At 33.2% G+C, this 20,392-nt stretch overlaps 3 protein-coding genes across 5 annotated transcripts; 2 read left to right on the top strand and 1 right to left on the bottom strand.

The window, feature by feature from the left end:
- Nucleotides 1-425: 425 nt before the first annotated feature.
- On the top strand, nt 426-3,106 carry LOC115724469 (uncharacterized). Of its 3 annotated transcripts, none has more exons than XM_061116990.1 (7): nt 426-580; nt 981-1,065; nt 1,161-1,251; nt 1,883-1,956; nt 2,077-2,180; nt 2,353-2,421; nt 2,653-3,106. In XM_061116990.1, exons 3-7 carry the CDS (start codon nt 1,187-1,189, stop codon nt 2,914-2,916), a joined length of 576 nt encoding a protein of 191 aa, XP_060972973.1. In that variant the 5' UTR covers nt 426-580; nt 981-1,065; nt 1,161-1,186; the 3' UTR covers nt 2,917-3,106. The 3 variants fall into 3 exon arrangements, with proteins under 3 accessions (XP_060972973.1, XP_030509620.1, XP_030509621.1); XM_030653760.2 differs by having other exon boundaries at nt 453-580; nt 1,009-1,065; XM_030653761.2 differs by lacking the exon at nt 981-1,065 and having other exon boundaries at nt 457-580.
- Nucleotides 3,107-4,464: 1,358 nt separating this feature from the next.
- On the top strand, nt 4,465-8,146 carry LOC115695785 (pentatricopeptide repeat-containing protein At4g30825, chloroplastic). The gene is made up of 2 exons (XM_030622863.2): nt 4,465-7,257; nt 7,619-8,146. Exon 1 carries the CDS (start codon nt 4,599-4,601, stop codon nt 7,254-7,256), a length of 2,658 nt encoding a protein of 885 aa, XP_030478723.2. The 5' UTR covers nt 4,465-4,598; the 3' UTR covers nt 7,257; nt 7,619-8,146.
- A 1,361-nt stretch (nt 8,147-9,507) lies between these two features.
- On the bottom strand, nt 9,508-19,531 carry LOC115725448 (DNA-directed RNA polymerase 3B, chloroplastic). The gene is made up of 19 exons (XM_030654975.2): nt 18,627-19,531; nt 17,891-18,094; nt 17,655-17,785; nt 17,324-17,393; nt 16,900-16,958; nt 16,548-16,665; nt 16,245-16,358; nt 15,792-15,923; nt 15,181-15,597; nt 14,846-14,896; nt 14,477-14,547; nt 13,080-13,164; nt 12,828-12,980; nt 12,349-12,423; nt 12,171-12,260; nt 11,094-11,141; nt 10,892-11,006; nt 10,329-10,432; nt 9,508-10,193 (listed from the first exon to the last, which is right to left on the bottom strand). The coding sequence occupies exons 1-19, from the start codon at nt 19,416-19,418 to the stop codon at nt 10,083-10,085; spliced, it is 2,940 nt and encodes a 979-aa protein (XP_030510835.2). The 5' UTR covers nt 19,419-19,531; the 3' UTR covers nt 9,508-10,082.
- Between the last annotated feature and the right edge of the window lie 861 nt (nt 19,532-20,392).

Below are 20,392 nucleotides of genomic sequence, written 5' to 3' on the forward strand. Positions count from 1 at the left end.
AATTTATTGTTTTGACAACATTGCCCATCATAAATCACCCGAAAAAACAATGACAAAAATAAATAAAAAATTGGCCGAATGCTTACCTTCGACATCTCGGAGGTAGTCGGGTCTCACGGTGGTCGTTTGTGTAGGCGGTGAGACGTAGACAGTCTGTGTAGGCAGTGAGGGGTAGGCTCGATTTTGGTGAGGGTGAGATGTTGAGAGAGAACCGAGAGAGATAGAGGAAGAGAGAGAGAGTTGAGGTTTGAAAATGAGAGGGGTATTTTTGAGTTTATTATAAAGTGGTCATATTTTTTAAATTTTGAAATGCATTAGTTTAAGCATAAAATTTTAGGTGTTTTATGTATATTTTTTCAAATTTCCCTTACATAATTATTTCTTCTTCTTTTTTAACTTCAAAAATAAAAATAAAAATTCAGAAGGTAAAATATTGTAAAGTAAAAAAAATTATATTACTTTTATAAAAAAAAAAAAAAAAATACATTACAAAATCTCATAGCAGAGAGAGAGGGTTTTACTTTGGTGCTTCTTTAATTTATCGCTACTCTCTCTTCTCCGGCCCCGTTTCCGTGATCAGGTACGCTTCTGTATTCTTCGATTATTGGCGTATGTATGCAAATATATACATATCTCTTTTTGAAATGTTGATGAATGATTTTACTGGGGGCTTTTACTGGTGACACCAAATATTGAAGCTTGATTTGAACAATATATAGTTTTTCCATTATATGAATTTGTTTCATCCCCTTTTGCTATAATTTCTAGTTGCATAGATCGTCTTTGTAAGCTTAATATTAGTTCTACGATTTGGGTTTGAGAAATTAGTTATCTTGGTTGCCTTTAACCTGTTTGATAAAATGTCTTACAAGGGAAATGTTCACATTGGTTTCTAATATATATTAATATTGGATTGGAGCTGTTTGGTGTAAATGTTAATTTGACTGGAAGCAAATTGATTTAGTGTTTAACCATTATAGATGTCTCAGCTTTGCAAGAATTTCATAGTTGGACATTGAAAAAACCAATCTTGAAGGGTCACTCAAGAGGGGTTTTACTGTTGAGGCATGAATTGTTTTTGAGAACTTTTTCTGTGTTTGAAGCTTTCTTTTAATAGTCAAAACTTCCTATACAAATTATGTGTTTCTTGAAATTTGTAGGTGGAAAAGGAGGTTGAGTAACAAACATGGTGATTTCCAGTTCAAATCCTCACAGTAAGGAGATATCCATTCGAAAGCGGATTGCTAGCATGTAAACTTCTCACAATCCTTCTCTATGCTGTGTTATGTATGCTTTCATACTTATATTTCATGTATAATTATTAAACCCAGAACATTTTTAATGCCTTTGAACCCTTCAATTTCGACATTACTTGTTTGGCTGGTATTTTCCGAAATTAAAATTGAATCTAATGTGTGATTTTATTGTATTTCAAGTTTATGAAATGAGGTTTTGTTCTAGACTGACAGGCTTAGGAATCTACAACTACAATGATTATGATGTGTTGGAATTGATTACTAATTTTGGAAGAAGTCATGGAAATAAGAATGAAATAGAATAAAATTTAATATGAGTAAAAATAAATTATTAAAAGAATTATTCTTTCCTCCCATTTTTAGAAGGATTGGTTTGGTCATTCCACAAAAAAATTAGAACAGTGGAAAGTCACTCCATTTGGAATTTCATTCTAATACTTAAATCTGTAACTAGACATATGAATGGATAAAAATTGATTTCATTCTATTCCATTACTCTAACCAAATACACCACTGTCTAAGTCTTACTGTGTTCTCCACATAATCTTCAGACATTTTATCTTAAATTCATTGTAGAAACTGCAATCGTCTCATGTACTGATGATGAGGTTATGTAAATATTTTAGATTTAATAAGAGAGAAGATGATTTTCCATCGTTGAAAGAGTACAATGACTATTTGGAGGAAGTGGAGGACATGAGTAAGTGTTTCATATTAATTTCCCCCATTCCCATTTTTTCTTTTTTGTTATTTATTGATATGGAATTCTTGTTGATGTAATAATTATCTCACAAGAAAAGATAAAACGTTTTTGTTGCAGCATTTGATTTGATCGACGGTATAGATGTTGCTGCTATAGAAGAGAAAATTGCACGGTACCAGGAAGAAAATGCTGAGCAAATAATGATAAATCGAGCACGGAAGGTACTTAGAAATTTCTCTTATCAATAAGTTTCTAAGTCTGGCCATTTTCATTACATGTAACTTTGTAAATGACAAACAAGAAAGTGTGTTCCTAGTATTGTGATAACCAAATTCATTGTTTATTTACCATAACTCCTACTAGATTATTAATTCTGACTCTGACATTAAACAGGCTGAAGAATTAGCTGCAGCTATGGCAGCAAGTAGGGGGGGACCTGTTACTCAATCTGAAAATGATGGGGTGAGTATGAAGTTAATGATAGTGTCATAGTGACTATGTTTCATTTCAATGTAATCCTTAAAAAGACACAATAGTTTTGCATCATTTTCTAGTGGAGTTGGGGAATGAATTTCCTTTTGGATTGTCAGATTCGAATTAGCATTAACTTGTAAAGGGGAAAAGATTGTGTAGAATATTGGTTATCATCTATTAGTGTGATAACTGATTACGTTTTCTATGTAATTTGAATAGGGTCCAAGCCAGAGCTCCCAAACAGGACAAAGTACACAAGGCCAGTATGCTCCAACTGTTGCAGGTGGACAACCACGGCCTACTGGCATGGCCCCACAACCGCTGCCGCTCGGGATGAGCACTGACATCCACGGTTATGCCATTGACGATGAGGAGATGTTAAAGCTAAGAGCCGAGAGAGGAGGAAGGGCTGGAGGGTGGAGTTTAGAACTAAGCAGGAAGAGGGCACTTGAAGAAGCTTTCAGCAGCATTTGGATATGCTAGCCTTGCTACTGTTTTTCACTATGAAGTCTTAAACCATATCCAATGGTGTAAAATGTGTGTTAAATTTGGCTAAAAAAAAAGTAAACCAAATGCTATATTTAGTCCAAATTTTACAGTTGTACTCCATTACATTAGATGTAAAATTAACTTAAAAAGTCAATAAAAACTTTAGATTTTTATATATAAAAAATTTATTAAATATATAAATAATATATAAAAGATTATCAATTAGGTAACAAAAAAATAAATAATAAAAAATATGATATTTATTATCGTGTAAATTTAACTTATATTATATTTTGTGCTAAATTTAACATAACTTTTAGTCTTTATCATATTTGACTCATATTATACACTTATAATAGAGTTCAATTTTATAAAGATGAGCTAGAACTCAAAAAGCTTTTCACCTTAAGGTCAAGTTGGTTTCCGTATGGCAAAGTCGAATCTGTTCGATCACTTGAAATTCTTCAACTTACCATAGAGAGCCGCCTTAGCATTCTTATATGTATCCCATCTCTTTAGCTTTAACATTAGTGAATGTGAAAAAAAATTAACTAAATTTATTATGATCTCTATGAAAGACTAATGTAAAGATAATTCACCTTATATCATGAGAGATTATTTATTGGAAAATTTACACAAAATATTATTTTTAGCAAAATTTTAATACTTTTACTGTCAAATATCTTTTTCCTACATTTTTACAATTTTATGTTTTTTTTTTATTTTTTTAATTACAATTTTACACTATTCTATAAAAACAATAAAAAAAATATGAAAAATAATAAGAAAACAACAATAAACAACATACAAATAATAAGAACATAAAATTACTACAAAAAAATAACAAGAATATCTCTTAAACTCACAAGAACAAATACTATTATACTAAAGTGGGACCTCAAACTAATTTTAGGGACGAAACCTTCCAAATTTCAATTCTGTTGTGGTTTTTACTATTTTGTTAATGATGTGTACATTAACATATACATGATATATTTTTATTGTTCCACATATTGAAACAATAAAATAAATAAAACAAAAAAAAAAAATTAATAAAAGGTTAATTAGAATTTTTACTTCCTAAACTTTAACATGTACCAAATTATGCCTCTGAATTTTTCTGGTCGTTAAAAATTCCACTGAACTATTGAGATTGTTAGATTTAAGGACTTTTGTTTAATATAATTCAATTTTACTATTTCAGTGATTGTTTATGTACTAAACCATGCTCCCTAGACTTTGATATCTACCAAATCATGCTCCTCGAACTTTGACATAAACTAAATCATGCCCCTTGAACTTTCATCCATGTTGGACTTTTTTTACTAAAATTAGACAAAAGTCCTTAAATCCAACAATCTCAATAGTTCAAGAGGCATTTTTAACGACCTTAAAAGTTTAGAGGGTATAATTTAGTACATGTCAAAATTCGGGGGTAAAAATCCTTATTAGCCTTAATAAAATTAGAACTAAAACGACCCGTCGTTTACAATTATATGAAATCGTACAAGGCTCTGGAGAGCCGTTACTTTCGTCCACTTCTTCCAACTTCCATTATCTTACCCCAAATCCACCCAACCCACCTCACTCAAACTCAAACTCACACTCAGACCCATCTCTCTCTCTTTTATTGGTTAGTACTTTTCACTCTTCCATTGATATTGCTTTATTAAGTAATGGGTTCTCTTAGATTTTCAGTTTCTTTGGATGGATTTGATTCCAAAAAGTTGAATTCCTCTCTAACCTCAAGCAATTTTCATGTTGGTAGATCTTATACACTCAGTTCTCTGAATAGGGTCATTAACATTAAGTCTAAAGAATATTTGCACAGTGATTTAGTTAAGGAGAGCATTGTTGAGCAAAAATCCAATTACAGTGGTGCTAATAAGAAAGAGAGTAAAAGGGAGATGGGTTCAAAAGTTGGTTTGAGAAGGAATAGGTGGGAAAGGGAACTAGAGAATTTGTTTGTTAATGATGGTGAAATAGATGTTAATTACTCTGTTATTAAGTCTGATATGAGCTTAGAGCAGTGTAATGCTGTTTTGAGAAGGCTAGAGGGGTGTAATGACACCAAAACTTTGAGATTCTTTGAGTGGATGAGAATTAATGGGAAGTTAGATGGTAATGTAAGTGCTTATAATTTGGTTTTTAGGGTTTTGGGTAGAAGAGAAGATTGGGATACAGCTGAAAAAATGATTTTGGAATTGAAAAATGATTTGGGTTGTGATGATTATCAAATTTTCAATACACTTATTTATGGTTGTTGTAAACTTGGGCGTGTTGGGTTAGGAGGTAAGTGGTTGAGAATGATGCTTGAACATGGGGTTCAGCCAAATGTTGCTACATTTGGTATGCTCATGAAGCTATACCAGAAAAGTTGGAGTGTTGAGGAGGCAGAGTTTACATTTTCCCTAATGAGAAATTTGGGAATTGTATGTCCGTCTGCATACTCATCATTAATCACAATTTATACTCGTTTGAACTTGTATGAAAAAGCTGAAGAGGTTATTGGTTTTATGAGAGAAGATAAATTGATGCCTAATTTGGATAATTGGTTGGTAATGCTTAATGCTTATAGTCAACAAGGAAAGTTAGAGGATGCTGAACTGGTTTTGGTCTCAATGCAAAAGGCTGGCTTTCCCCCTAACATTGTTGCTTACAACACATTGATAACTGGGTATGGTAGAGCATCGAAAATGGATGCTGCTCAACGGCTATTCGTGTACATAAAGAAAATTGGATTAGAGCCTGATGAAACAACTTACCGTTCAATGATCGAGGGTTGGGGTCGGGTAGACAACTATAAGGAGGCTATATGGTACTATCAGAAGCTTAAAGAGTTTGGATTCAAGCCTAACTCATCTAACCTTTACACACTAATAAACTTGCAAGCGAAATATGGGAAAGAAGAAGATGCTGTAAGAACTCTTGATGATATGATGAAGATTGGATGCCAGTATTCCTCAATCATTGGTATTCTTCTGCAGGCATATGAGAGAGCTGGGAGAATAGATAAAGTGCCTTTACTTTTGAAAGGTCCTTTTTATCAACATGTTCTTGTTAATCAGACTTCTTGCTCCATTCTTGTCATGGCTTATGTGAAACAAAATTTGGTGGAGGAAGCTATCAATGTGTTGAGGGACAAAGTTTGGAAGGACCCAAGTTTTGAAGATAACTTGTATCATTTGTTAATATGCTCTTGTAAGGAGTTGGGTCATTTTGATAATGCTGTTAAAATATACAGTCATATGCCTAAAAATGAGGACAAGCCAAATATGCATATCACATGCACAATGATTGATATTTATAGTGTCATGGGCTTATTTTCTGAAGCTAAGAAGCTTTATTTGAAGTTGAAATCTTCAGAAATTGAATTGGACACTATTGGCTTTACTATAGTCCTAAGGATGTATGTAAAAGCTGGTTCTTTGACTGATGCTTGTTCTGTTCTAGATGAAATTGACAAACAGAAGGATTTTAATCCTGATATCCATCTAACCCGTGATATGCTCCGCCTTTATCAGCGTTGTGAGAAGCAGGATAAATTAGCAAGTTTGTACTATAAAATCTTGAAGAGTGAAGTGCCTTGGGATCAGGAAATGTATAATTGTGTCATAAATTGCTGTGCTCGCGCCTTGCCAGTTGATGAGATTTCCCGGCTCTTTGAAGAGATGCTTCAACGCGGGTTCATTCCTAATACCATTACCTTGAATGTTGTGCTTCATCTTTATGGAAAATCAAAGCTTTTCAGGAAGGCAAGGAAGTTGTTCTGGATGGCCCAAAAGTGGGGCTTAGTAGATGTGATTTCCTACAATACTTTGATAGCAGCTTATGGGAAAAGTAAAGATTTTACTAAAATGGAGTCAACAGTTAAATCGATGCAATTTCGAGGATTTTCAGTTTCCCTTGAGGCATATAATTGTATGTTGGATGCTTATGGAAAAGAAAAACAAATGGAGAATTTCCAAAATGTACTACAGAAAATGAAGGAATCAAACTGTAATTCAGATCATTACACATACAACATCATGATCAATATATATGGAGAGCAAAGATGGATAGATGAAGTTGCTGAAGTGTTAACAGCATTGAATGAATGTGGGCTTAAACCTGATCTTTATAGTTATAACACTTTAATTAAGGCGTATGGGATTGCTCAAATGGTGGAAGAGGCAGTTGGTTTGATCAAGGAAATGAGAGAAAATGGCATAGAACCTGATAAAGTAACATATCTTAATCTGATTACTGCACTGCGACGGAATGATAAGTTTCTCGAGGCTGTTAAGTGGTCCTTGTGGATGAAGCAGATGGGATTGCACGGCAAACAAAACTGAGGTACCATTGCCTTTTTCCTTATTTTCAAGTATCACTGTACATGATGAAAACACCATTGATTGTGATTATGCTGCAATTGTTGAACCCACTTATGCTGTAATTAGGACCTTTTTTAGTTCCATTTTATTTAAGAAAATTATTGATATTTTGCTTTCTGATAGAAATCCACAAAAGGGTAAACTAGAATTGTGTTAGAATAAGATTTAGTAGGGAGAAGGGAATTAAAGGGGATTAGGTACTCTTTAGAATATGGTTCCTCGAAATTCTATATTTCATTTCTCTTATTGTCTTGGATTGAATTTTTCAATGAAGGAGGCTGAATATCCAATTTAAGATCTTTGCTCCTATCACTATCCTACAGGTTGAATGGTTTTCCAAATTCCTTCAAAGAGACATTGAATTCTCACTTTGTTAGAATGGACCGCAAGTATTATCGATAGCTTAATGATCTGCAAAGTGGTTCCAGATGTTTAGGAGATTGGCAGCAGTGGAAAACAGTGTCAAAGTATGGAAGAGCATTAAAAGGAGCTTTGATGACTGTAGAAATCTGCTGATTGCTAGTCATTCAGAACTGCAAAAGTCTCCCGAATTCAGCTGTAAGACAGTCACCCTTTACTGTCAGTGAAGATGGTGTTTGGAACTTGTTTTTCTATTTGTATCAATCTCTATATACACTTAGAAATGTTGAGGAAGACTGCCTTGTATGAATTGTGAAATGCTGTAAGTATAGGCCTCCATGGCAGTGGCAGACAGTTTGTCTTGGAATTTTGTAGTGTACTAAGTCACTATTCTTGTAAAGCAAAATAATGGTGTGATCATAAGTATACTATTCTACTATTATATAATATGTTTCACTTGCAAATAAATCCATGTATGTGTTTCATTTAAAGAATAGGTTGAACTTATTAACTAGCTTACACTCATTTGAAGAAAAAGAAAAAGAAAATAATTGAGATAAATATTTACTCTTCATTCCAAGGACTTGTTTTTTCAATGAAAGTTGTATTAGTAGGAAATTAGATTCTTTATTGTTTTGTCTTCTTAAATGTACAAGTTGTACATTAGAATCTTGTTATTTGTCTTTTTAAAAGTTTGTTTGATTCATGTGTTACACAATGGTAATACCTCTATTCATGTTAAGGAATGAGATGAAATTGGAAATATTCTGCTCACTACTGAAAGCTCTATGGCCCCTGAGATTTTTATTTGCTGAAACAGCCAAAGGAGAAGCTCAAATCGATACTGAATATGAGGAGTGGATCATCAACGATCAACTACTCATGGGATGGCTTACAGTTCAATGTCAGAAGCAATAGCCATCGAGGTTATGGGCTCGACCTCAGCTACAGATCTATGGAAAGCACTGGAAAACTTATATGGAGCTCACTCAAAGGCAAAAATAAATGATACATGAACTCTCATTCGAACTTCTAGGAAAGGAGCAATGACAATGGTGGAATATCTTCGTTGGAAGAAGAATTGGGCAAATATCCTCATTCTAGTTGGAGATCCTGGCACATTTAATATAAAATGTTTTCTCAGGTTTAGGAATTGAATATATCTCTATTGTTACACGGATTGAAGCAAGAACCGGCAATACTTGGCAAGAGCTCCATGACCTGCTACTAAGCTTCGACAACAAGATCGAAAGGCTACAAACATAATAAATGTATTTTAAAAATATATAAATATAATTGAATGACCATTAGATGATAATTGAATCAGTTCGATTCGATTATTTATTGGATAAGATGTCCCATCCAACAACCGATCCGATCCGATTAGATTTTCAAAATATACATTCGATTCAATCCAATTATAATTAAATATCTAATTCTATTAGATCAATCGATTGTAATTGGATTGAATGACTTTCTGTACACTCATAATTCAAAATAATATTAGGATAATTAATAATGTCGTGTTATTTGAAATACTAAGAGAAAATAAGAAGAAAAAAGGTTAATATTAAAATATACCTAATATATTAGTATTTATTTATATTATAGAGTGCCCTCATGTAAATTTCTAAAATCTATTCTATGTATGTACACTTAAAAAATGTTTTGCTACATATTAGGAGAGTTAACCTCTACCATCAAATAGCAGCCAATTGGCAAGAACAAAAGATAAGATAAGAGAATTTTGACTTGGCATTTCTTTACTTCTTTGGATCCTCAAAGCTTGGCTTTATTTAACTAAGATTAATTTCTACAAAACTGAAATTAAATAGAAGTTTCACAAATAAGATTATGAAGAATTGAAGTTACTACTTTTTCTATTTCTATATTCTACTCATTTATTGTTCAAACTGTAAAACTCTCTTTATACATTTTCCTCTTTCACTAACAATATACAAACATACATGTAATGTACTAGAATGCATGAATAATACTTGCATCCTTGACATGGGTTCTCACTTCTCACAAAATAAGCTCTGAAAGAACTCGGTATCTGCCGCACTTAATACTTGCTACCAAAAATGCATCTCAATGATGGAGGATTGAACTTTCAGTAAAGGGTTCATTACTTCTGCTGTACTGTACACAGTAGAACAACTCAATCTGTATTGTCCTCCAATGTCGAGACCGTGATCACAAACATTGGACTCGATCACCAATTATCAGATTGATTGAAGAGCTTCTACTTTCCTGTCCTAAATGGCATTTAGGATCAGTTTTAGCTTCTTGCTCCCTGCTTTTCAACTTCAGTCCACTTCTATATGAACTTTTTTGCTCATTGATTCTTGATTATTTCGAGTGGAAGAAAAGAAACTAATGAAATTTCTTCTGTACAAGGATTGTACTGATACCTTTTGAAAAGTATTAGTTGAAGAAGTAAGGAGAATTAAGAACCTCTTGCAAGTTAAAGCTGCCTCTCTCTGGAATGGGAGGAAATTCCAATTCTGGATACGATGTTCGGAAGTTTTCTAGCAACTGTCATCAGGCAGAGAATGATACATCAGAAGTTAGATAGGGGAGAAGGAAAAAGAGGGTGGGAGAGTGGAGAAGAAGCATGAAATTGATACTAATAATGGTGAAACATTAAGTCACAATTAATAACAGACTCACATTCTCAAGTACCGGCATGCTATACAGTTCCACAAATTGTTGACGCAGTATCTGATTCATTTGGTCCACATCACACGCATGAGTCCAGAACGAGTCGTGCACCCCTGAAACAAAGATAGAGAATTGTCATTTGACAAGGTAAGCTTCCATTTCAACAACTGTTTGTACTTCAAAGTTTAAATCATCTCAATCAAGAGCAGAAAAGCAGGAACAAAGTTTCAACAATTTCCAGGAACAGACACAAGTAAATGATAATAACTACATATTTCGTTGAAACAATTCATTAGCACTGCAGACCGTACACAGATTAAAAGTGAATAGCGCAACTCCAAGCTTTGGACAGAGGGGAACTAAGAGAGAAAAAGAAAGGTTTTGTGATTTTCAACAGGAATTATGGCTCACTGAATAGGTGGTTCTAATCTATGAAAAGTTACAAGAGACATTATAGGAACATGTTTTTTTTATTATTAATAAGACACTCGCTTAAAATATAAATGGCGGTTAAGGCTTTTTCTACACCAACCAAATTTACAATCTCCATGTCCAAATTGACAGACACAAACCTGCAAAACATAAGCCAGCATCCCTGCAGGCGAGAGCAGTCATCATCATGTGCGAACCGTCGAGTGAGTGAACAAAATTTGGAGGAAATGCAGATCTCTGTTTCCTCAAATCTATCTGAATACAATAAAAATGAAGCTGCTTAGCAATAATGGAAGATTGCCCACATCATATTAAATGAAAGAGATGGTCATATAAACTTACAGAGCTACCCTCTCTCTGCAGAGCCAAAATCTGTAAAGATGTTTTTACCTGCAACACAAAGGAGACAATAGTTACAGGAAATTCCACTAACTACAGCTGGTAAGGAAAACAAAAAACAAATAAAAAATAAAAAGAAAGAGAAAAATCCCATGATCTGGAAAACTCAAACAAAGCCTTCAGCCAAAGAAATCTATGTACTTAAGGGATTGCTACCTATAGGTAAAAGTAATCACCACCTATAGGTATTTTTGATATTTTGGGAGATGAATAAGTTTTAATTGTATTTTTTTTCATAATCAAGATATATAATGTAGAACATGGGATTTCTCATAAAATTTTAATTCCCACATCATATATTAAGATGCCAAAATTTTAACAAAATTTACACAAAATACTATTATTGTTAAAAAATTTACACTTTTACGTTCCAATAAATTTTTTTGACATTTTTACAGCGTCCTATAAAAAAACAAGAAAACCACATGAAAATAATAAAAAAACAACATAAAAATAATATATAAAAACAAAAAACTAACAACAAAACAACACAATAACAAGAGTATAACATAAATATAACATGAAAACATAAAAACATAAAAAGCTTGCATTTTTTATAAATAAAATCTTAAAAACCGTAAAAATATTTAAAATTCCGTACAATCGTATTTTTATAATTTTTTTGTTATTTTCAGGTATTTATGAAATTATCCCAAAATCTTAATTGAAATAGCTAATTGCCCACGCCAATTAATATTAAAACAAACGTGTGTACAATTAGCTATTTGAATCATAATTTCAGCATCCTAAATCATCCCGAATTTTCTGAAAAAAGAAAAAATCAAAGATCCCTTGTAACTATATTATACACCGTCACTTTAAAAATAATTACATTTTATCTATGTACTGAAATTACTAAAAGTACCTATAAATAGTGATAAGAAAACACAATCACTACCCAACAATTTTCTTTAGGTAGATTATAAATTTCTGGTAAGACAAAGTTAAATTTTGATATAGATATAGATATAGATATAGTAGTACTAGTATACTAATGTTCAAACAAACTTTCTCACTTACCAGATGTCGTTCATTTTTATAGTAAGGTTGCACAACAGGAAGTCCTAAAGGGGTGGTCCATTGGACAGGTTGATTTTGTGAAGCAACTACCTGCAACAAGTTCACAAATCCATCATTCAAAATCTAGGTCTGGGAAAGGGTATCCGGATCTACTCTCTAGTCTAGTCTGTGTTCATACCTTGGCACAATCACCAAGCCAGCCCATTACTGCTCGGGCAGCTTGGAATATCTCTCCAAGGGAAGCCAATGTCACCTGTGCAGACGTTACAGCATTTAGAAAAAAATACTGTTATAGAATAACACCGAGAAAAAAAAGACACAAGAAAATTTTCAAATGCTAGAAATGAACTCCCAATGACACAATAATGCAATAGTGTATACTATGGAACTGAAAAGAGAGAACGAATAAATAAATAAATAAATAAAGACCAAAACAAAACAAGAAGAAATATATTAACTTTGGCAATCAGCATATACCCAACACCAAGCTTGACCTGGTAAATTGGTTCAGTATACATATAATAATTCATATGCATTGCTATGAATTGCCAAATGATGAATCCATTCAACTTCTGTAGTTAACTTTAGGCCAATAACAATTAAGGTAAAGCTTTAGGCAGTTACTGCAGTAACAACAACGCCTAATGTTTTACTCACTTTAGCAGCGTAACATGAAGCACTGAATAGTTGCTCATCATCAGTAATGACACCCTTCTCCTCTAATCTTTTCTTTATCTGTTCACGAGCCCCCACATAAGTAACACCATATACAGAAGTCATCACTGTCTGTTTCACCAATTTCCTATCAACCTGAAATCCTCCAAATGTCATATTTTGTTAGCACATGTCACTAAAGATACATATATCTTAGTTGAGAACTTCAACTTTTAAAACTCTAAAAATACAAACCTGGTCGATTAAGATCTTGGCTAATGAAGCACATGGGTGGCGAGCAGGATCCTTGTTGCTGTCCTTAATCATAATAGCGTGAACCCTACAAAGGTTATGTATACACATTAAAAGATTGAGTTGAGCCCAAAATATACATTTGTTTTTTTTAAAAAAAAAAAAAAGCCAATGTAATCTCATGGAAAACCATACACTATTTTGCTAAGCTTTCAATTATTACACTTCTAAGAATTAAATGAAAGGCATGCAAAAATTGCCTCTCAGACTCTGCATACAGGAAAAAAGAAAGTTAAGAATACTTTAAGGCTTGGTACTTGGTAGCATTAGACTCTTATTTTTTTACCAATGTTAACACCTTGGGTCGTGATAAAGATTGTCTTCTTTTGTTTCTTTGAGTGATCAAGCCATTCTTTTCTCTTTTCTCTAAGCAAGTTCTTGGACAGATAATGTTAGGCTTTTTATTTCTAGCCTTCAGTCAACTCTTTTCACAAAATTTCTGGTCCCAGAAAGCAGACCACTAAAATTGTACTTGAGAGCCAGGGACCCCCACATAGTTCTTTCGCCCCCTGAACTTTGACATGTATCAAATCATGCCCCCTGAACTTTTAAGGTCGTTAAAAATGCCCCTTGAACTATTGAAATTGTTGGATTTAAAGACTTTTGTCTAATTTCATTCAATTTTACTATTACTCTGATTGTTTATGTACTAAACCATGCTCCCAAGACTTTGAAATCTTCAAAATTATGCCCCTCGAACTTTGACATGTACTAAATCATGCTCCCTGAACTTTCATCCATATTAGACTTTTTTACTAAAATTAGAAAAAAAAATCCTTAAATCCAACAATCTCAATAGTTCAAGGAGCATTTTTAACGACCTTAAAAGTTCAGGGGGCATGATTTGGTACATGTCAAAGTTCAGGGGGCATTTTTAACGACCTTAAAAGTTCAGGAGGCATGATTTGGTACATGTCAAAGTTCAGGGGGCAAAAATCCTAATTAGCCTATATTATTTATGTGGCAAACTATATTTTCAACACGCTTCTCGGATGTTTTCTTTTTCGGAATTTAACTTCTCTTTTCATATTTCTCAAGAAAATAAACAAGCTTCTTCAGTTCTTAATTCTGTACATAAACCACCAAATCTATCTTCACTTACCTTTTTGTTTTGATAATAAACTTGAAAAGAGCATAGAAAGTTGAGTAGTGGGCAGAAATAATGAAACTTGTTCAGTTTGGTGTTGGAGTTTAGACATTTCTACCTTGGATATTCTTAGTCTAAGCAGTTGGTATTTCAAATTAGTGCTTCCTAAAGTTAAGAAAAGCTTATTTTAGATAGCACAACAAAAATTGGTCCAACTTCTTTGATATTATATACTAAAACAATTGTAGTGTACCTTCTGGCGATTTCTGAATAAACATCAGCAGGTTTGTCTCCGGCAACTAAGTTGACTGCAGCTGCTTCCAACTGAGAAAGGGCAACATGAATGCAATTCAAGGCAATTAGCAAATCCCTATCAATAATACAATCTAAAAGATATATGTGCAAATGACAGATGTTCTTCAATTTGACTAAAAGATATGATCCTCGTGGGCAGCTACTTTTCTATCAACCTTTCACCGTTACAGATTAGAATCTTATCGTTGAAGTTTTTACATTAAATGGTTCAATTGGCATATTCTACTATATCCAGAATGAAGTAATATAATGAAGAAAAAAATGTATAGTACAGAAGAAACAAAGTTTGGAGATGGAGAAAGCATACACTGTTTCTCCCCAAGGCAGCGTAGTGCTGCAAGCCGTTACATGAACCGTCCTGTAAAATTTGAAGTTCTGCATTAATAAAATCATCCAACACAACATAAACATACATTGTATGTGTTTAGAGAGAAGACAAAAAAACCCGAAGGGAGGGAAAGGGAAAATAGATAATGATGGGCAGAGCTTACGATTCCACTAGCAAATGGAGGACATATATGTTTATCGCTATGATTAATCCCATGATAAGATATCAAAAGGTGATCAAAAATTTATGTTGACTGATATAAAGGGAAGCTATAATCCCCTTTAAAATACAGAGGCTTTTGATGAAGCATTTACCTGATGAATGGGCAAGTGAGAAATAACGGTATGTGGTGATGAGCTAGTTAATGCTTCTGATAGATTAATACAAGCAGCTAAGCACTGAAAAGGATCTTCAGCCCCCAACCACCAGCGATCTCCATGAACAGGATTTTTTGCTGAATCAAATATATCCTCAATATGGTTATCCACAAACGCTAGTCGCCCATCATAAGAAAGCTTTTCAACTCCACCAGCATACAGGTTTGCTAATTGTATCTTAAGCCAGCGTAGTCCAGACTTGCCTAATGGCCGTCCTTCAGCAAACTCAAGAACTCCACGACAAAGATCAGAGCTCAAATGATTCAAATGAGGGTGCATAGGGTATGCTCTACCTCTGAAATCAAGATTATGCGGATAATAAAAGCCGTCCTCATCTTTCATCTTTCGAGCCACCTTTTCAAAATCAATTTTCTCACTATCAGTACACACAAATTAAACTAAAATACTTCAAAGTGAACACAACTCTTGAAAGCATTGTCTACTGGTTTGTTGCTTCAAATTCCAAATACAGTAATTACAACTGAAGCTTATGTGTTGTAAGTTGTGACATGATGTTTTATTATTAAAAGGAGAAGAAAGACACTTACCGAAAGCTTGAGTTCAACATCACACCGTAAAGAATGTCTCTCCGAGTTAATTTTCCTTGCCTTTCTCACTTTCCACTTCCATTGATGGATTTCTGTTAAATCATCTGAGCTTGGTTTCTCTGGTACAGTAACCTATGGCCAATTAAGATGAATGAAACAATTAATGGAGATTAACTAACATATAATGCAGTAAAAGAGCCCAACAATGATGCCAAGCAAGTTTATTAAGGGAGTTGGATACAAGATCCCACTCCAATTTCTTGCTAGTCTAATTGAAAGAAATATTCAGAGGCATTAATTTTTTACAACATTCCTCAGATCATTTGATCAATTTTGTCTAATGCTGGTAGAAAACTAAACTAATCTTTTTAGGAGCTAAAAAATTAACATAGAAGACTATTTTATCTTGGGGAAAAAAACTACGGAAATTGAAAAGATTAATCCTGTACATACATCTTTACGATTAACTAAGCCGGCAACATTGCCACCTCCATCCCAAATGCTCTCCACCACACTAAATACTTTTTTGTTCACCCTCCACTTGACACTCCCAAGCATATCCAGAGCCTGAGACGCGAACAGCGAAATATTCGGTTAAAAAATAATTCATAAGGCATTATAATTTGAATATATATGTGATTTAAAGTTTGCAGTTCAAATAGAAGAGCCGAAGAGAAAACACAATGATTATAATTATTACTTCAAATGAAAAAAAAAATTCTAATTCTACACAAAGATAATAGATGAAATTCTCACCTCAAATACTTTCTGCATTTGCTTTCCAGGAGCAGCCCTAAGTACTTCTCGCTGCTTCCTAGATCCATGAGTGCGCATAACATAAGAAGGTAGAAACAAATGCCCGCCCTTGTCATATCTGAAAAAGAAAAGTACAAAAGATATCAAAAACTTGAGTTGCAAACATATTTTATAAAATTAAGGAAATCAAATTGTCAATGTGCGGAGTATTCAATAAACTATTAAGTCAAAAGATATCGTACTCAACAATTTCATTCTAACAATGATGTCTTTAATGTAAAATTTCAGTCCCTAACACGATATTCTGTTAGAGAAAAGCAACATGAAATCATTTATTTTAACTAAATCTTACCCTTTCCATTTTCTTGGAGGTATCAACATTGGCACATAAGGAATTGGGATGAGCTTAACCTGTTAGAAACAGGCAGATGATAATTACATAAATGCAGTCAAATAAAAATTAACAAATAGTTATAGGCCGCTTTCATATGTATATCACGTTCGGTATATGTTTAAAATATTTGAGAAACCAATAAGAAATCAAGATATATGCAGACTATAGACATAATTAGGTCTCACAAACTGTTTCCAAGGAAACCCAAGTGCACAAAGTTGAGATAACATTAAAAAGAAAAAATGTTAATGTCGTTGGAGTTAAAGAAATAGTAATTTTCTAACCATGATGAATCAAAAAGTTAAAACAAATTTAATAATGCAAATTACTTTCATACGTTTTGGAAAAGGGTAAACGAAAACAAAGAGATTTCATAACTTACAGTTCTATCAAGCCCTGCAAGAAGTAAGGGATCGGCTTCTATAACTCCATAATTCCTCAGAAATTTCTGCCTGTTAGGATTTAAAAAAAAAAAAAAGTTTCACAATAACAACATGAACAAGAAAAAAAAAATAACAGTCACTTTATCAAGTCTATTCTTGTGTTAAAACTATAATAATTGCTCAATAACCAACTTATAAGGTAGTGTTGTGCATTATCATTATGTTCCAAGGTACATACTCCAAATCGGATTCTCGGATTCTAAGAAGTGAGTTGCTTCTTTATTGTTCTTTGACAAAAATTAAATCAAACAATTCTTCCGAAAGACTCACCCTGTCTTTGCAATGGATTTTAATCTATGCCTAAATGCAGGTCTAACATCAGGTGGAACATCTCCTGACTGATCAAGTGGAGGTTGTATGAAAGCTGTTTCAGTTAATAAATCTATCAGACGACATCCCAGCTGCAAAATTACAGTGAGTAAAAAAATGTCTCAAAGTCATGAATTTTTGTTCAAAATCTGATTCATTAACCATTCAGAATAATAAGATATGCAAGAGCCACAAACCTTAGCCTGGGTTTCTCGACTCCAAGGCTCAAACTCTTCTTTTACCAGTAGCTTTTGTGCCAAACTCAATCTTCTCGTTCTAATCAAACCGATAATATTCTTCCTGAGTATCTCTTTTTCCTTACTTAAACCCTCTTCATTGTCATCTACATTCTCCTTTTTCTGAATTTTTTTAGTATTCTCCATAAAACTTTGAATTCTCACCTGAAATATTAACAATGATGATAACCCATGATGCTTCACTCATCCCCAACTTAGTGAAGTTAGCAGAGAAAAGTGTAAGCCAAACAAACACAAAGATATTACCAGTGTCATATAGTAAACAAGTATATTTTTTTATGCCAAAAAGGAAAAAAAATACACAAACAACTAGAAGGTGAATATTTCAGCAAAGTCTTAACCTCAACACATTCAGGCAATGTCTACTGATTTGCAATGACCCCATAATGGAAAGTAAATGAAGGAGGTGTTTTCTTTCTTATCCATGTCTTTGCTTTGACAATCAAGATTTTATTAATTACAATCCTTGATTCTTTATCTTATTCCTTCCCCATTACAATTCATTTAATAATAGAATAGTCAACATTCCCTTACTATCAACACTACTTGCTTGAAAGTTTAATTTAATCTAATGCAACTTGACTACACACAAACTCATAATCTTTAGCAATAATTCTCTAACTACAAAGACTTAATTAACAAAGTTCAATAAGATTTGAAAGGCATTTGAACATACCTCCTCCTCTATAGCCATGGCTATCTGAATAGCAGCATGAACCACCTGAACACAGCCATCATAAGAAGCTGACATCATCAAACCCATCATCTTATGCATAACAATAAGAGCAATCTTATCAGCAGACAACAGACCAATATTGGGAGCAAAAGCCATCTTTTTTTTACTATGGGGCAACTTCTGTTCTCTCTCAATAGCTTCCTTCAATGGCTCAAACCAACCCAAAAACAAAGACTTAACATGAGGCAAATTAGGAGCAAGCTTCTTCTCACGCATTTCTCTCTCTAACTCATTATACTCATCCACCATTTTCTCCCAAGCTTCAGTCTCAGCCTTAATCTGTCTCCTCCTCAACAGATTATACTTTCTCTTCTCAATCTTCATAAACTCCAACCTCACTTCTCTCTTAGACTTTTTGAATATACCCTTTAAGAAAAGTGAGGCAATCCAAGGTGGGTCTTGGATAAAAATCCTTGGGGGTGATTCCCGAGGCATAACATGACCAAATTCGTTAATGGGTATCTGTAAATTCATTGAACTCTCCAAATTCTCGACCAAATAATCTTGCACAGAGTCTAATATGGGTCGGAACTGAATTGGGTCAGAAGGGGTTTTGAGGCTTAGTGGGAAAGGAGTTGAGGAAGAGAGTGATGGCTTAAAGAGACAGTTAGAGGATGACCCAAATAGGAAATGGAGGTTTTTGAGAGACCTTTCGTTAGTTTTGGGGGGCTTCCGCCATGTTGAGTTGGATATTTGAGATTGAGGAGTTGTATAGGAAGCTGTGGAAGCCATTTTGGGTAGAGAGAGAGAGAGAGATAAGCTAGTGTCAGTTGAGGATGAAGGAGAAGAGGAGAAAGGATAGAGAAAAGGAGCCGAAACCTCGCTTAAACCTTGGCTCCCAACATCTTTAAGGATATTTCCTTATTTATATTTATTTATTATCATTATCGTAGGAAATAAAATTTGAAAAAATTACTGAATATATATGAACCACTATTTTTATTATTTATTTTATTTAAATTTCATTATTTTTTCTGAAAAAAAAAATTATTTTGTTACATATATTTTCCTAGAAAATGGAAATTTTATGCACAAGATGGACGGAGATTTTTTATTTTATATAGTGAGTGATATAAAATTTTATGTTCTTAGAATGTTAAACGAAGCAGATATGAGGCTAACTTGATCCAACAAATCGAGAGTTTTGTTTTAGGTTAATTATAATCTTTGTCTTCTTCTGAATTTTTATATTGACTAAATCATGCTTCTTGAATTTTTGGTTAAAAATTTCCCTTAATTATTGAGATTGTTGAATTTAAGAATTTTTATTTAATTTTAGTAAAAAAAATCTAACATAAATTAAAATTTAATGGACATGATTTAGTACATGTTAAAGTGCATGATTGCTAGATATTAAATTAAGGAACATAATTTAATACATGGACAATTATTAAATTAGTAAAATTAAATAAACTTGGACAAAAAAATTTAACGGCCAAAAAAATTTGAAGGACAAAAAACCTAAAAGATTTTCTATCTTATATAGTGAGTTGTGCAAAAAATTTTGTTCTTAAAATGTTAAACAAAGCCAATATGAGATTGATGCTCTTGACCTAACAAATAGAGAGTTTAATTTTACATGCCTTTGTAGCTTAGCATGTGAATTTTAGTAACATTTTAAATATATTTTAGTTAATATTTAGGGTTTTGAATAATTAACATAATATAATATTCAAAACTTTGGCGTAATCAACCAATAAAAATAT

Source organism: Cannabis sativa, chromosome 6 (assembly GCF_029168945.1).
Source record: "Cannabis sativa cultivar Pink pepper isolate KNU-18-1 chromosome 6, ASM2916894v1, whole genome shotgun sequence".
In the NCBI taxonomy this organism is placed as follows: domain Eukaryota; kingdom Viridiplantae; phylum Streptophyta; class Magnoliopsida; order Rosales; family Cannabaceae; genus Cannabis; species Cannabis sativa.

Coding starts and splice junctions, on each gene's coding strand:
- LOC115695785 (XM_030622863.2), top strand. CDS start 4,599: ATGGGTTCTCTTAGATTTTCAGTTTCTTTGGATGGATTTGATTCCAAA.
- LOC115724469 (XM_061116990.1), top strand. CDS start 1,187: ATGGTGATTTCCAGTTCAAATCCTCACAGTAAGGAGATATCCATTCGA. Junction 1,957..2,076: donor GGAGGAAGTGGAGGACATGA/GTAAGTGTTTCA, acceptor TTTTTGTTGCAG/CATTTGATTTGATCGACGGT. Junction 2,422..2,652: donor CTCAATCTGAAAATGATGGG/GTGAGTATGAAG, acceptor TAATTTGAATAG/GGTCCAAGCCAGAGCTCCCA.
- LOC115725448 (XM_030654975.2), bottom strand. CDS start 19,418: ATGGCTTCCACAGCTTCCTATACAACTCCTCAATCTCAAATATCCAAC. Junction 15,924..16,244: donor GCTTAGTTAATCGTAAAGAT/GTATGTACAGGA, acceptor AATTGGCCATAG/GTTACTGTACCAGAGAAACC. Junction 10,433..10,891: donor TGCTGGCTTATGTTTTGCAG/GTTTGTGTCTGT, acceptor TCTTTGTTTCAG/GGGTGCACGACTCGTTCTGG.